Raw genomic sequence first — 13610 nt, 5'->3', positions numbered from 1 at the left:
CAACTCAGAGACTTAGATTTGTTCGATGCACGTAGCTTGCGGGAGACTGCGTACATCCCTAAAGAGCTAGTCTTGCCTCACCTTGCCCCCTTCCTAACCCCAACTTGACAGTTTATAAACCCAAAATAAAACAGATTAAACACTAGGTTGCGAAGACACCTCTACCACACATACATACACATATATAACTTACCATACCATTAATGCCCTATACTCTTGTCCTTGAAATTACATTCCCTCTTACTTGTTCAATGTTTCTGTCCCAGTTTGACCAAGAGAAAGGCGCACATAAATGTGAAGGTTGCCTTCACATGTGTGTATGACACACTTGTACTTAAGATACCACAATAGCCCCGTCTCAAGCTAATTAGTAAAAAGAGAACCGCATTTAGATAAAATATCTGAAACGGATTTCAAAAATCATTCTAGAATCCAAAATATATTTTAAAACAAAGCCCCAAAAAGTCTCTTTAAACTCTTTTATTCCCTTACAAAATAAATGAAAGGGAACGAATGTTTGACGCATGGAAGATGGCCGACACGTGTCCTTCTCCATCAGTGCCCCTCGTTGAAGGGCTGCACCCTTCTATGCGCAGGCTTGTTAAATTCCAAGGAAACGAGACATTAAGAAGGGCGGGATAACATCGATTACTGCAATGCAACAATATGTTTGAATATGGAAGGAATTAAATCAGCCGTTTTGTGTTTTAATTTGGCTTAAATTGGGTGCTTTTCCGTTCAGATCTTTAATGGTGTTTAGGGTTTTGAATAATGAGATTTGAGTAGTCGGCTGAAAGCTGGTTTTAATGCTTGTGATGTGAGTGCCTTTAATGTGTTCCGGGTTTTAAGCGAGGATTCATGAATTCATCCCTTAATTGGCATCATTAAATGTGTTGCAGATCGGGAGTTTTTAAAGAAGTGTAGTTAACCCGGGATTGGGTGAATTTGGGGCTGTCAATGTTGCAGGGTGAAGTTGTGGTAGGGTTTGCCAGGTAAGGGTTTGTTTTTCATTTGGCGTTAAATGTTGCAGCTTGTAATGCAGGATCTGGCACCGCAAGATTTGGATAAATTTGATGCTAATGTTGCACTGAGATGGTGGCAGGGTTTGGAGAGTTTATAAACTTGGGGTTTGGTGAAAGTTTCTGGAACTTTGTTTGTAGGTAGTGGCGGATTTGTTAACAGAGGTTTTGGCGAATTTAGAACCAATTGGAGACTTGGATTCGTCGAAGGATTATACTTATGCTACGTGAGATTGTGGTTTGTTAGAGTTCGAGGAATCTGAATTTGAATCGTAAATGTTTGAAAAACTTTGAAATTGAGCTGGATATTATCCATCTTTGTCTTTTCTTGCTGAATATGTGGAAATCAGTGAAAGATTTGCAAACTAGACGAATCTGAGCACGCCATTGGATCGTGGAAAGCGGCTTTGTCTTGCTTAAGAACATAATGTGGAATTCCAGTTCACATTTCCAAAATATCAGTGTTTGCTGAGTGCTCTTGGTTTTGTAGTGTATGTGGAGATAGAAGTTAACAAATCTGTTGAAAATTTTGTATGGTCAAATCGACTCCTAAAATTTAGGGTTAGACATCCGGGTGTGAAAGCTAAAAAAATGTTTTATTCATTTTGCGGCAAGTGTCCAAAAGATTTGTACGATACCACTATTTGCTCACTGCTTTGAAGGTGTTGGGGTGTATATTTCTAGTGAGAAGTTCGGGGTTTCTACGCAGGGATTTTGGATAATTGTTAGGATGCTGGATAGCAAAGGAGAGTGTGATCGACCATGGGAAGAGCTTATACCAGATGCTCTTGCCCTTATTTTCAAGAAAATGTCGTTTCAGGAGATTCTCACGGTGGTGCCTGCAGTTTGTAAGTCGTGGAGGAAGGTAGTCTTGCAGCCAGACTGCTGGCAAGAGATCGATATTGAGGATTGGTGCCGCCGCTGCACGCCAGAAGCTATGGAGAGAATGGTGAAGATGCTTGTCCACAGAAGCCGAGGATCGATGCGCAAATTGTCCGTGTTTGGATTGACCAACGACCCAATCTTTGACTTCATTACTAGCTAGTAAGTCGTTTATTATAATCTTTAAACTATCCCTTTTATCATTGCTTCTATCATAAGCTAGCTCAAACCCGTCTAAGTCCTGGTTTGAATTTGTTGATAGGCATAACCTAGGGTGCGTGAAAATGCTCTCAATCTTTCTGCATATCTATGTTTTTCCCCGAGAAGTAGAATCCAGTGTCAATACGAGTGAGTGAGTGATGCCTATTGGCAAATATCCAGTCCTGGATTTATACACTTCTGAGCTAGTTTATAATATAATCCCTTGGCATAAAATCAGTAGGGTTTAGTTGTTCATCTAGACCCTTATTTTTGAAATTATCTATTTTGAAATTGTTTATAATAGTTAATATGTATTATTAGCGGATCATTTGAACTATTTTGCATTTGAGAAGAGATGACGACAGCGGCTTATATTGACACTTTCAGAATCTAAATTATTCCGTGTTTACATTGATGGGACTGTAAAAATGTGTAGGAATGGTTGGTTTTAATGCCCGTTGTGAGGGATATAAAATCTCTCTGCAATACTGAAGAGCAAGAAATATGAAGGGACTGCGATAAAAAAGTGTAGGAATGTTTTTTTTTTGGTTTTAACGTACGTTGTTGAGGTTTTAAAATGTATGCCATATAAGAGAGCAAGAAATAGGTTCCTATTAAAATTTAAGAGAGGCCGATTCAATGTTATGATTAGAAATAAGAGCAAAATACATTGGAGAATCGAGACATTGGATCTTCTAAACTTGCAAGTAGCCTGGTAGGTTCTGAGTATGTTCATTCTGGGCACTCATTCTTTGATTTTCAGTTTATGCTATTTTGTCTAAAATAAAGGAGATCGAGAACTAGTATCGGTCCCTTGGAAAGTGTAGTAGCGGTTCAGTTTATCTCGTTTTTTTGAAAGTAGAATTAAGATGCAGTGGAGAATTCAGAATATGGGGCCTATAAAGATGTAAGTGCGTTGATGGATTATTTGGATGGTTATTTAGCAAATTAGCAACCTTTTTTGTTGTATTTTTGTTTTGTTTATGCGGTGTTTGCAATGAAGAAGGCTAATTATGAGAAACCCGTGAAAAGAATAATATAGGATTGGCTGATTTTAATGTTGTTTGAGGGGGATACGAAGTTCTTTTTTGGCGGTAAAGAAGAGTAATAACTATCTTTAATTTTTTAAAAATAGAGGAGTGATTGAGCCTATGTTGTTTATACTTTATAGAGATGAGAAGAGAATTTTTACCTTCGACATTTGCATGCAGGTATTTAGGTTCCGAGGGTGGTTATTCTGGTCCTCTGTTCTTTAGATTTATATTTTGTTTTTGCCATGTGTGCAATGAAACAGATGAAGAATACGTTTCTGTGGATAAAATTAGGAATGGTGGGAGGCTTATAATGGTTTTGCATTATAGGAGAGCAAGAATGATTATAATGCAGATGTTGTCTGGTTTTATGTTTATTGATAAAAGAAGTAAGGTGCATTGGTAAGTTAAGAATTTGGGTCTTCTGAACCTGCAGCTTGTTTGATATTCTCTGAGAGGATAGACTATGACAAGCGGTAAACAGCTGCCACTTAAGTCCTTATCAAAATTTGTGTCACACTCTTTTCTTAGTCCATGTAATTCTTCTAAGATCATCTTTGGACTATAAGTTGGCTCATCCTTGGTGATCATCGGGGATTTCTTTGGACAGTAAGTTGGCCCGTCCTTGGTGATCATCAGGGAGCTTTCTTCTTCAACATCTTCTTTCTCTTTGCACTTGTGGTTTGATATGTTTGAATTGAGGTCTTCTTTTGCAGGGTTTACCCCTATGTTTACTCCCTTTTGTTTGGCCTTTTTAGCCCTAGATCTAGTTTAAGATATTATCTCTGTATTTTGAATTCAAGACACTGTACATTCCTAGTTGTTGGATTCCCCTCAAACCAACTCATGGTATTTGAGTCCTATTGAACTTATTTGGTCATCTGAGAATGTTAATATAATATTTTATTTCCTTATGGGGCACTTGCATTCTTACACCTATAAGTAAACCATGGCTATGCTTGGTAGGTTGAGTAATGTAAACAAGGGACCTACTGGGGAGAAATGGTGTTGAAATTGTGTTTTGGGCTTTGTTGACTGTGAAATTAGATGTGAGAGGTACATTACCAGAGAGAGGTAGAGAATAAAGGTTTGTTGAATTGTCTTTTTATTTGTGTCCAAGTGATGATTTTACCTATGATTATGTTTCTGCAGTGCTAATAGTCTTCAGGCCCTGCGCATGCCTATGAGTGAAGTGACAGATTCCATTGCTACACAAGTTGCTCCCAAATTGGCAAACTTAACCTATTTGGATATTAGTTGTTGTGAGAAGATGACTTCTTCTTCCTTGGAGTCCCTGGGGAAAAACTGCAAGCTCCTTATACGTCTGAGCAGGAATATGCATCCACAAGGCACCGTGGGTCAAGATCCAAAGGATGATGAAGCATTTGCCATTGCTAACCACATGTCTCGCTTGAAGCATTTGGAGTTAGCTTATGGGCTGCTCACTGATGCAGGTATGGAGGCCCTTTTAAGCATGTGCAAGGAGTTGGAACACTTGGATATCCGTGGCTGTTGGAATGTAGCTATGCAGGATTCCCTTGCTGATCAGTGCCGTAAATTGAAGGTCTTTTTAGGCCCCGTGGTTGATTCAGATCGTTATGACTTAGAAGATTACCACTCATATGATGATGAATATGATTCTATGTCAGAATATGATTATGACTACTATCCAAGGGACTATGAAGAAGAATTCTATGAAAGTGATGATGCATGGGATGAAGACCTTGATGGGATACAGCTGAGAGTATATGATGGCACAGTCTCAAATGACAGCGATGATAGTGATTGGCCAACGTCTCCACGGTCGTAATGTCCTAGCACAGAATGCAAGTCTCTCCAGATCTGCTCGTGTTTTGGATTCTGTCTTGATTTAATGTTTGCTAATTTGTGTCTCTTCAAAGATTATCTCCAAGTGATTTGGGAATGATAAGCTTCAAAAAGGAATGCAGTAACAACTTGTCAACATGAGCTTTGCAAAAATGTAAGGTAAGCTTGGCCTTGGAATGCTGGAGAAACTCTTACATGGATGGAGATGAATCTGTAAGATGGTATGTGTCTTGATGAAATGGTATCCTGGGAAGAAAGGCCTTTTATTTGAGAAGGTTTGGTGGTTTCTCATTTGTATTAGCAGCATTTGTTTTTGGTCCTTAGAGCAGGCAATGGATTGCGCATTTTATTGTTGAGCTGAACTGCTGTCTGTTGTTGTAAATGATCAACTGGTAAATTTGTTGTTATCTTTTCTTTTAAAGCAAAAGGAGAACTCTCTGCATTGCAGATTATGTTTTCTGTATTATATAGAGCAGCCTAGTTGCTTATGTATCTTTTCAAAGCATTATGTTGCTAAGGACTGACCCTCTGTTAGGTTTCCTGTGATGAAGTTTGATTGTCTTCCGTATGTGAGATAAAATATATAAATTGCACTTTGATCTGGGCTTGAAAAGCAAAACAAACATTTGTTTATGTTTTTCAATGAATATGTTGATAATTCATATTCAATATTTCATTTATCATGATATTATGCAATTTCATATGTAACTATAGTTCTATTTATGTCTATTAAATTTATAATAATAATTTCTTTTCCATTTGAGTAAAATATTCAAGCCAATATATGGTTCGTTGATATCAGATAACCTTTTATCTCTCATGGGTGTGTAGCTTAGAGTCCTTGTGAATGTATGCTTGTGTTTCTGTAAGTGTCCAAATTTTATCTTCTTTCTCCCAACAATAGTCTACACTCGTCAAAGTGAACAACTTAGGTTTATTAACTAGTTTGGTAGTGGCATAATAACATGGCAGCCTATTGTTAAAATGGACTAGTGTGCTTGTATCTGGTGGGCACATGTACCGTCACTGTTACTGGTACATCTTTGAACATTCTGATATAGTCTGTGTAACCTAACTTCTGGGTGTGCGCTGGTGCTTTGTACTCTCATAGCTAATTAAGCACTGGCGGTATAATAAATCTCTCACCTACGCATATATGATTTAATAGCTTATTACATTAATGAGATAATAGTTGTTAGTTAAGCTGTAGTTACCTTGCTGTAAAATGTGAGGATGTAAATGAAGTAGCATGGTTGGATTATGCAAATGAAAGAGAAGTAAACTTTAAACGCCTTGGGGATAGAATTGCCAGTTAGGTTGATTGCATTTAGTTCAAATCAGTTTGTTTACTTCGTAGGCAAATCAAGACTACAAATCTAGTCAATACCCAGTTTCGAACTTGATCTATTTGGTATTTGTGTTTTGAAGTTTCGTACAAATTGAAGGTGGCTGTGTCGTCTTAAATAGTGGCGGTCATCTTTTATCTACAGAATGGAACATTTCAATAAATGGTTGGCTAAAGCTGCTTCTTGTGCTATGATGCTGTTGTTCTGGAGATTCTAAGTACACCATAACTACACCATACTAGAGTGAGTGGATAACAAAACCCTTAAAGTAAATTTATAGTCATTTACATGTCAAACGCTTATTATACCTAATTATATATACATCGATATGGGAGTCTAATTAAATAGCATGGATATCTTAAATACATCTATTTAAATAACATTGATATCCCTCAACATCTCTTAGATAAATGTATATTTAAGATATTCATGTTACAATATGAAATGGAAAAGTCCAATGTGAGACAAAAAGGGTTCAATCTTCCTTGCATAACATAAGATGAGTAAATATACTGTTTTATAAATCTACTAAAAGTTTGTAATCGTCCAATAATGTCAGGTGCGGGTGTCTATATCATGTTTTGGAACTCATGAATTCGAAGAGCAACTTCACAAAAAGTGGAGGCGGCATCGTCTTTTGATTTGCCTTTTGGAAAAATATACAGACGAGGGAACCCAGTATTCTCTACATGTAGCAGTTGTGACACTACAAATTTGGCAAATTTGGAAAATTATAAGATCAGAATTATTATCTAGTACTAAAGGGTACTTCAATTCATAAATTGGATATTGAGGTAAAATGATTTAAATTTTCCAATTTGATGTTTTGGCAGGTGGAAGGTACAAAACTAAATGTTAAAAATTCCATTTACAATTAATGAACTTCATACATTTTCTGAACATCCCATAAAAAGTCTGGTAGCCGTGCATATGCGGCAGGATGCAAATCTCCTAGGCTTTTATTGTTGTTGGTATGGAGTTGACGAAAAATAAAACAAGTTTGGTTTGAAAGTACAGAAGAATATTTAAAGATGATAAGCTAATAAAAGCAACACGCTCTGGTCTATTGGATTTTGATTGGCAGATGAAACAACTTCCAAGAAGAATTGGAAGATGAGATCAAGCAAAGCGAAAGAAACCAGAGTAAAATATACAACCCACATATGATCAACAGATCCCTTTTGCTTAGCTATATGGACAGCTCTGAGACAACTTTTGTCTGTCTTAATTTCATGCACGGTTTAGTGAGCATGATTGAGTACGGTCTTATCATGATGATTTGTCAGCATTTAACTACATAGTTTGAGTCAAATTTATTGACCCATTTTTCATTTGCATATGGTTCATGTGAACCCTCTCTCAGGAGCTTTAATGGTTTGTTTCACATTAATTGCATCTAGGTTAGGTTATGCTCATAGGGTTGAAACATTGGAACTTTCTGAGAGGTCATCCATATCAGCACTATTTTGACACTAAGTGTGATTAACAACCATTGAGTTTACCCAAATCAAGCCTAGTTAACTTATCTCTGAGTAGGGTCTTGCAAGTGGTTCTCATTGCTTCTAGTTAAATAATGGTTAAGCTTGATGCAGAGAGTATCTCTCAAGTCTCTTCTGCCCTCGTCTCTCAATCAGGCTGCTCAATAATTCATAGACTCAAATCTGAGAATAAACCATTCTCATAAAGGAGAAAGCACCCAAAAAAGGGCTGACATAACTGTCAGTTACCAACAAAAATAAAAATCACGAACAGCTAAAAAAGAAATGAAGAAAAGTGGGAGCCCCGCAACTAAACTGGTTCTTGCGATGGAGGGGAAAAATGCGGTTGGTAGGAAAGTTTCTGGTTTTTTTAGGATTGTATCTGCCTTGTGATGGGCAAAATATCATGGATTATTTCCTTTTGCAGAGGCAGGGTTTATTTTCAGGTTTTGAGTCTATGAATTATCGAGCAGCCTGGTTGAGAGATGAGGGCAGAGGAGTTGAGAGATACTCTCTGCATTAAAGCTATTGAACATTTCAATCCCATTTAGATTTACAGTAGTAAGAGTGTCTATTCAGAGTGTCTATTCAGACACATCACCACTCTTTTCCAGGATTTCTCTAGATCATTGCCAAAAGTTGACCTACAGTTGTCTCGTGGTTTAGGTGCTGTAATCTTTGGAAAGTGTGGTGGGAAGGAACTTGTGAAAAGGCTGAAGAAAAGAGGTTGGTGTAGGGAACCAACAAAATTATACGTTAGATTATCTTGGTTTTATCTATTTCTAAAACTCAAGTTTCTTTAGTTTTGTTTAATAAACAATGTAGTTGCCACCAAAATTTATGCTTTTTGCAGTCCTTTCTGAACAAATATTAGTTGGAAGACTCTCAGGTTTCATTCTTTAATAATGTTCTAGTCTTGTACTCTTTCTTCAGTGTTAAATGCTCGTAAGTCGACTAGTTAGATCTACACGTTAGTGGGTAGAGGTACAACCATTGTCTAACACACCTAGTGATAGCTAAGTACAAAGCTAAGGCGAGTTGTGAGAATTGGTATATATACGCACAAATTAATAAACTGCAAATCCTGGAAGCTGAGTACAGTGCCAAAATCCAAGGTATTATGGAGGAGGGCAAGGATATCATTCATTTGACAGTGAGCTACAGAAGATTTTTAAAGGGCTCTCTTGAATGTGAAACTGGTTTGGTAGATTGCCTGTGAGAGAAAATAAAAATTGCACATTCCTCTTATTTATTGTGGCAGTGTGTTGATTCGTATCTGTGATTATGTGTCTGCAGTGCTCATAATCTAGAGGTCTTACGGATACCGATGAGTGAAGTAACAGATACGATTGCTATGCAAGTGGCTCCTAGATTGGCGACTGTCACGTACCTGGATATCAGTTGGTGTGAGAAGATGACTTATTCTTCATTGGAGATCCTGGGGAAGCACTGCAAGTTCCTCACACATTTGATCAGAAATATGCATCCGCTATCTACAGTGAGGGGAACCCCGAGAGACGATGAAGCATTTGCTATTGCTGAGCACGTCTCGTTTGAAGCATTTGGAGCTGTGTTACGGTTTGTTTACTGACCTGGGTATTGAAGCCATTTTAAACACATGCACGGTGTTGGAACACTTGAATATTCGAGGCTGTTGGAATGTAGCTATGCAGCAGTCCCTGGCCGAGCGCTTGTGTAAGTTCAAGGTTTTCCTGGGCCCTGTGGTTGATGACACTGATTTCTCTGACCGAGAAGATTACAATGCATATGATTATGAATATGATTCTCTGTCCTACCGTGAATATGACTATTATCAATGGCTTTATGAAGAGGACTTGGATGAAAGCGGTGATGAGTGGGACGAAGACCTTGATGGTATATACAGTTGGGAGTGGATGAGGGCAGAGTCTCAAATGCAATCGATGGGAATGATTGAGGGCTTTTATACCCCGTTACGGTATGGAAGCCATACAAGAAATAGGGATTACATGATACACACCTGGCTGTTGGATTTTGTCCTGAATCAATTTAAAATTTTTTTGCTAGTGTTTCGAAAGATTTTTAAAGTAGAAATGGAATGTGGAATATAGAGCTCCGAGAAGGAACGTGGTAACAACTTGTAAACATATGTAAAGATGCAAGACTTGGTTGGAGTGCCAGTCAAACTACATAGTTGAATGTGAACTTGCTTGGGAGATGATGGTGTTTTGATTCAAAGGTAGTCTTTTAACAGAAAAAATCCTTGAAATTTCAAGCCATATTACTCTGATTAGTCTTTCGATTTGACGAGTTTTGGTAGTTTCTGATTTTTAACTATAAGCCTGCGTTTGCTTCATCAGAATAGGACTAGGTTGCATCTCTTATTGTAGGGTTTAATTGGTAATATTAATCAAATTGTGGAACTTCAAATCGGTGGCAAGATTTTATGTTTTCCTATGTTTTTCCTTATTTTCAAGGCGAAGTGTGTCATTATGGGGTGAATCTTTGATTTTTTCATAATTACTAATTTGATCAGGCTTGAAAAGCGGGATGGATATGTATGCATGTTTTCCAATATGAGATTTCACTATGATATGTAAAACCCATATGTAACTACGGCGCGATTTTGGGTTTCTCATTGCAAGCTTATATGTAGCTAAAGCTCCATTGGTCGTGAATTGCTGATACAATTTAATCGTATGGGCTATATGCATGTAGATCCTTGCAAGTCGATTTCTGCTTCATTTTCCAATTAACGGTTTAAGATGAATTGTGGTGTGTATTGTGTTGGGCGTGGCTTGTATTATTCCCATTGTGCATATGCGTCTATATCTTTCGAAGATTATAATTAGCTTATTTTTCCAATTTAATGTTTTAGGATGAATGTTAGTGCGGCAATAACATAATTACACAAGTAAGCACACCAGACATCAATGTTGATGATCTTCTCCATGCAAAGATGCTTTTTACCTTTTCCTCGCTTGATTTCAAATGTTCATCAAAGCCTCAAATAAAGTGGAAGTACACTTATAACAATAAAATGTAGGTTTGTGCACACCATATGAATTGCTTAGGAAAGAAACGTGCCAAAGCACGCACCCATGATGTTAAAAAGATTACTTGTAAGATAGTACTTTTTTTTTTCATTTTCTTTCAAAGATGTGATAATTTGAAAGTTGAAGTGACTGTTTCTTAAAACACCCTCTTCTAGCTACCTTCTTTGTAAGAATCATCAAAACAGAACTAGTCATTTAATTTTCCGACATTTTCAATATTCATTTTGTTTACAAATAAAGTGCAAATTCTTATGACTACACTTCTTTGTAAGAGCCATCAAAACTCAACCATCAAAACTCAACCAGTCATTTGATTTCTCCACATATTCTTGATAAGAAGATGGAGATAAGGAAGAAGCAACTTTAACCCCCTTTAGAACTCTAATACCAATAAAGCTCTAGAAGTTTCTTCCATGGATTTCAACAACAATAATAAAAAAGTAAAGGGAGATGGGATCATCTTGTCTTAATAAAAAAGTAAAGGGAGATAGGATCATCTTGTCTAAAGGGAGATAGGATCATCTTGTCTAAGACCTCTACTGCATGAGGAAAACCCTCTAAAAATACCATTCACTAAAATCAAGCACTTTAACATAGACACACATCCTTAAAAATACCATTCACTAAAATCAAGCACTTTAACATAGACACACATCCTTTAATCATTTGAAGGATCCTCCCCTAAAAACCAAACTTTTGACAAACAACAAGCAATAATAGCCAAGCCACTTTGTCATAGCTTTATAAATATCTAATTTTAGGATAATACCTATTTTTTACTATTCTCCACAGAATGAGTGATTTCATGAGTTGTTAAAATAACATCTAAAATATCTTCCTAGAATAAATCCATTTTGATTATGAGAAATCAAAAGATGATAGAAAGGCTTAATTTTGTTAACAAGTTGCTTAGAAAAGATTTTATATAGTATGTTACAAAGACTTACAGGTCCCAAAACCCATCAAAGTAGTTGCTTCTTTCTTTTTGGCATGAAAACAATAAAAGGTGAATTAAGTTGTTTTAGAAGTCTACTAAAACAATAAAAAATGAATTAAGTTGTTTTAGAGGTCTTCGCAAATAATCTCCCAAAATTCTTGGAAGAAAGAGGGGATAAAACCATTAGGTCTCAAAGCCTTCTAGGCTCCAAATGAGAAAACAACATCTATCACTTCCTCCATGGTTATAACTTTAGCCATTTTAACATTATCGCTCTCATTGAGCAACATAGAAATCACTAAAAAATCTCAAGTTGACAACATATATCTGTAAAATTGTTTGTAAAAGTCTCCTAGAAAAAATAAACAACTGCATCAACAATTTGTTCTTTAAAACTTAGAATGCTACCATCTGAGTTTATTGGACTTCTTGTGTTATTTCTCCTTCTATGTTTCAAAGTAGACTGGTGGACAAACTTGGTGTTCCTAAGTAAGCCATTGAATCTGAGACTTTTGCTTCTAAAAAATTTCTTCACGACTCATTAATCTCTTCCATTCCTCTCTTAGGCTTTTTACATTATTACATGTCTCTATATCATAAGCTTCAACAACCATTCTATCCTATAATTCCTCAAGGTCCTTAGTTAGCTATTCTTATGAAAAATATTACCAAAAATAATATATTCTAGCGTTTGGCTTTATTTTTCACCCATTTGATTTTCTGGGCTAAGTGAAACATGATAGTACCTTGAACATGACTATTCCACCAATCTGAAACCAACTACCTAAAGTTGGATGAGAATCCTATATGATTTCATACCTAAAAGGGCAAGGACCTTTCTTTATATGATTATCCCACTACAAAAATGGGTTATGGCTTGATCCCACTCTAGGAAGAGCCTTAAGAGTGAGAGTAGGAAGAATGTTCCATGCATTAGGAATAATAAATATGTCAAGATTGACTTGAATAAGGTAGTTTCTTATTCTTATAGTAGATTAGGTAACTGAAGTTTCCAGTTGGTCAACATCTAAAATGGTGAGGAAGTTAGTAAAATCCACCATGCTATTAGAGTAATTATCAAGGCCCCCAATTTTTTAAAAGGAAAAGGAGGGGTGTTAAAGTCCCTTGCTAATATCCAATTGCAATTAGGCTAGCAACAAACATTACTAGTGAAATGATCCCTTAGTTTTATTCTAGTGGATTTGACATTCAAAGCAACTTCCAATTTTCACGAGTGTTCAAATTAGAGAAAGAAATCATTAAGTTGTTCTTATAATAACTCACCAATCTATTAGAAAGGAAAAGACGGGTTTCACAAGTTAACAATTCTACCCGAGGCACCTTCCATAGGACACACACAAAATTTAGTAGTAGATTGCAATTTACTAGCTATTTGGGAAAAATCGGATTCAATCATCTACAATAAATTTGTTAATACCTCTAACACAAGGACATATATCTATACAAAATTCTACTATTAAAGACATTTGTCATTATTTGAGAGGAATCATTTCGTTTCTAGATCGATCGACATCATGACTATAAGTACCTGGCACTTTTGTGCAACTCATATTTTGAAGTGTTTTGTAGTGAAAAGCACTAGTGTTCTAAAAATATGAATGAATTGCATGATCTTATTTATCAATAGTTGCACCATTATTAATGTACATATCATTATGAACATTTTTAAATCACCATCACAAGAATTGTTGTTGTGAAGGGTGAATCCAACACGTCTAAAAGTGAGTAAATGCTAAGTCTAAACAACAACTAAACATTCAAATTAAATGCAAAACTAAGACTTATGCCTTTACCACTCCATGGATAGAGTTAGAAACGAAGTCACCCTTTTCC

The 13610-nt window shown here is 36.4% G+C and overlaps 1 protein-coding gene across 1 annotated transcript; it reads left to right on the top strand.

The window, feature by feature from the left end:
• Nucleotides 1-489: 489 nt before the first annotated feature.
• LOC131078955 (F-box protein FBW2) lies at nucleotides 490-5426 on the top strand. Its single transcript, XM_058016807.2, has 2 exons — nucleotides 490-2063; nucleotides 4286-5426. Exons 1-2 carry the CDS (start codon nucleotides 1750-1752, stop codon nucleotides 4941-4943), a joined length of 972 nt encoding a protein of 323 aa, XP_057872790.1. The 5' UTR covers nucleotides 490-1749; the 3' UTR covers nucleotides 4944-5426.
• The last annotated feature ends 8184 nt before the right edge of the window (nucleotides 5427-13610 follow it).

The sequence above is a fragment of the Cryptomeria japonica genome, chromosome 10 (genome assembly GCF_030272615.1).
Source record: "Cryptomeria japonica chromosome 10, Sugi_1.0, whole genome shotgun sequence".
Taxonomy (NCBI): domain Eukaryota; kingdom Viridiplantae; phylum Streptophyta; class Pinopsida; order Cupressales; family Cupressaceae; genus Cryptomeria; species Cryptomeria japonica.
This window is presented reverse-complemented; position numbering and strand designations above follow the sequence as displayed.

What these genes read in the sequence shown, in the direction of transcription:
- LOC131078955 (XM_058016807.2), top strand. Translation starts at nt 1,750, where the DNA reads ATGCTGGATAGCAAAGGAGAGTGTGATCGACCATGGGAAGAGCTTATA. An exon ending in TTTGACTTCATTACTAGCTA is followed by an intron (nt 2,064 to 4,285) that starts GTAAGTCGTTTA and finishes ATGTTTCTGCAG; the next exon opens with TGCTAATAGTCTTCAGGCCC.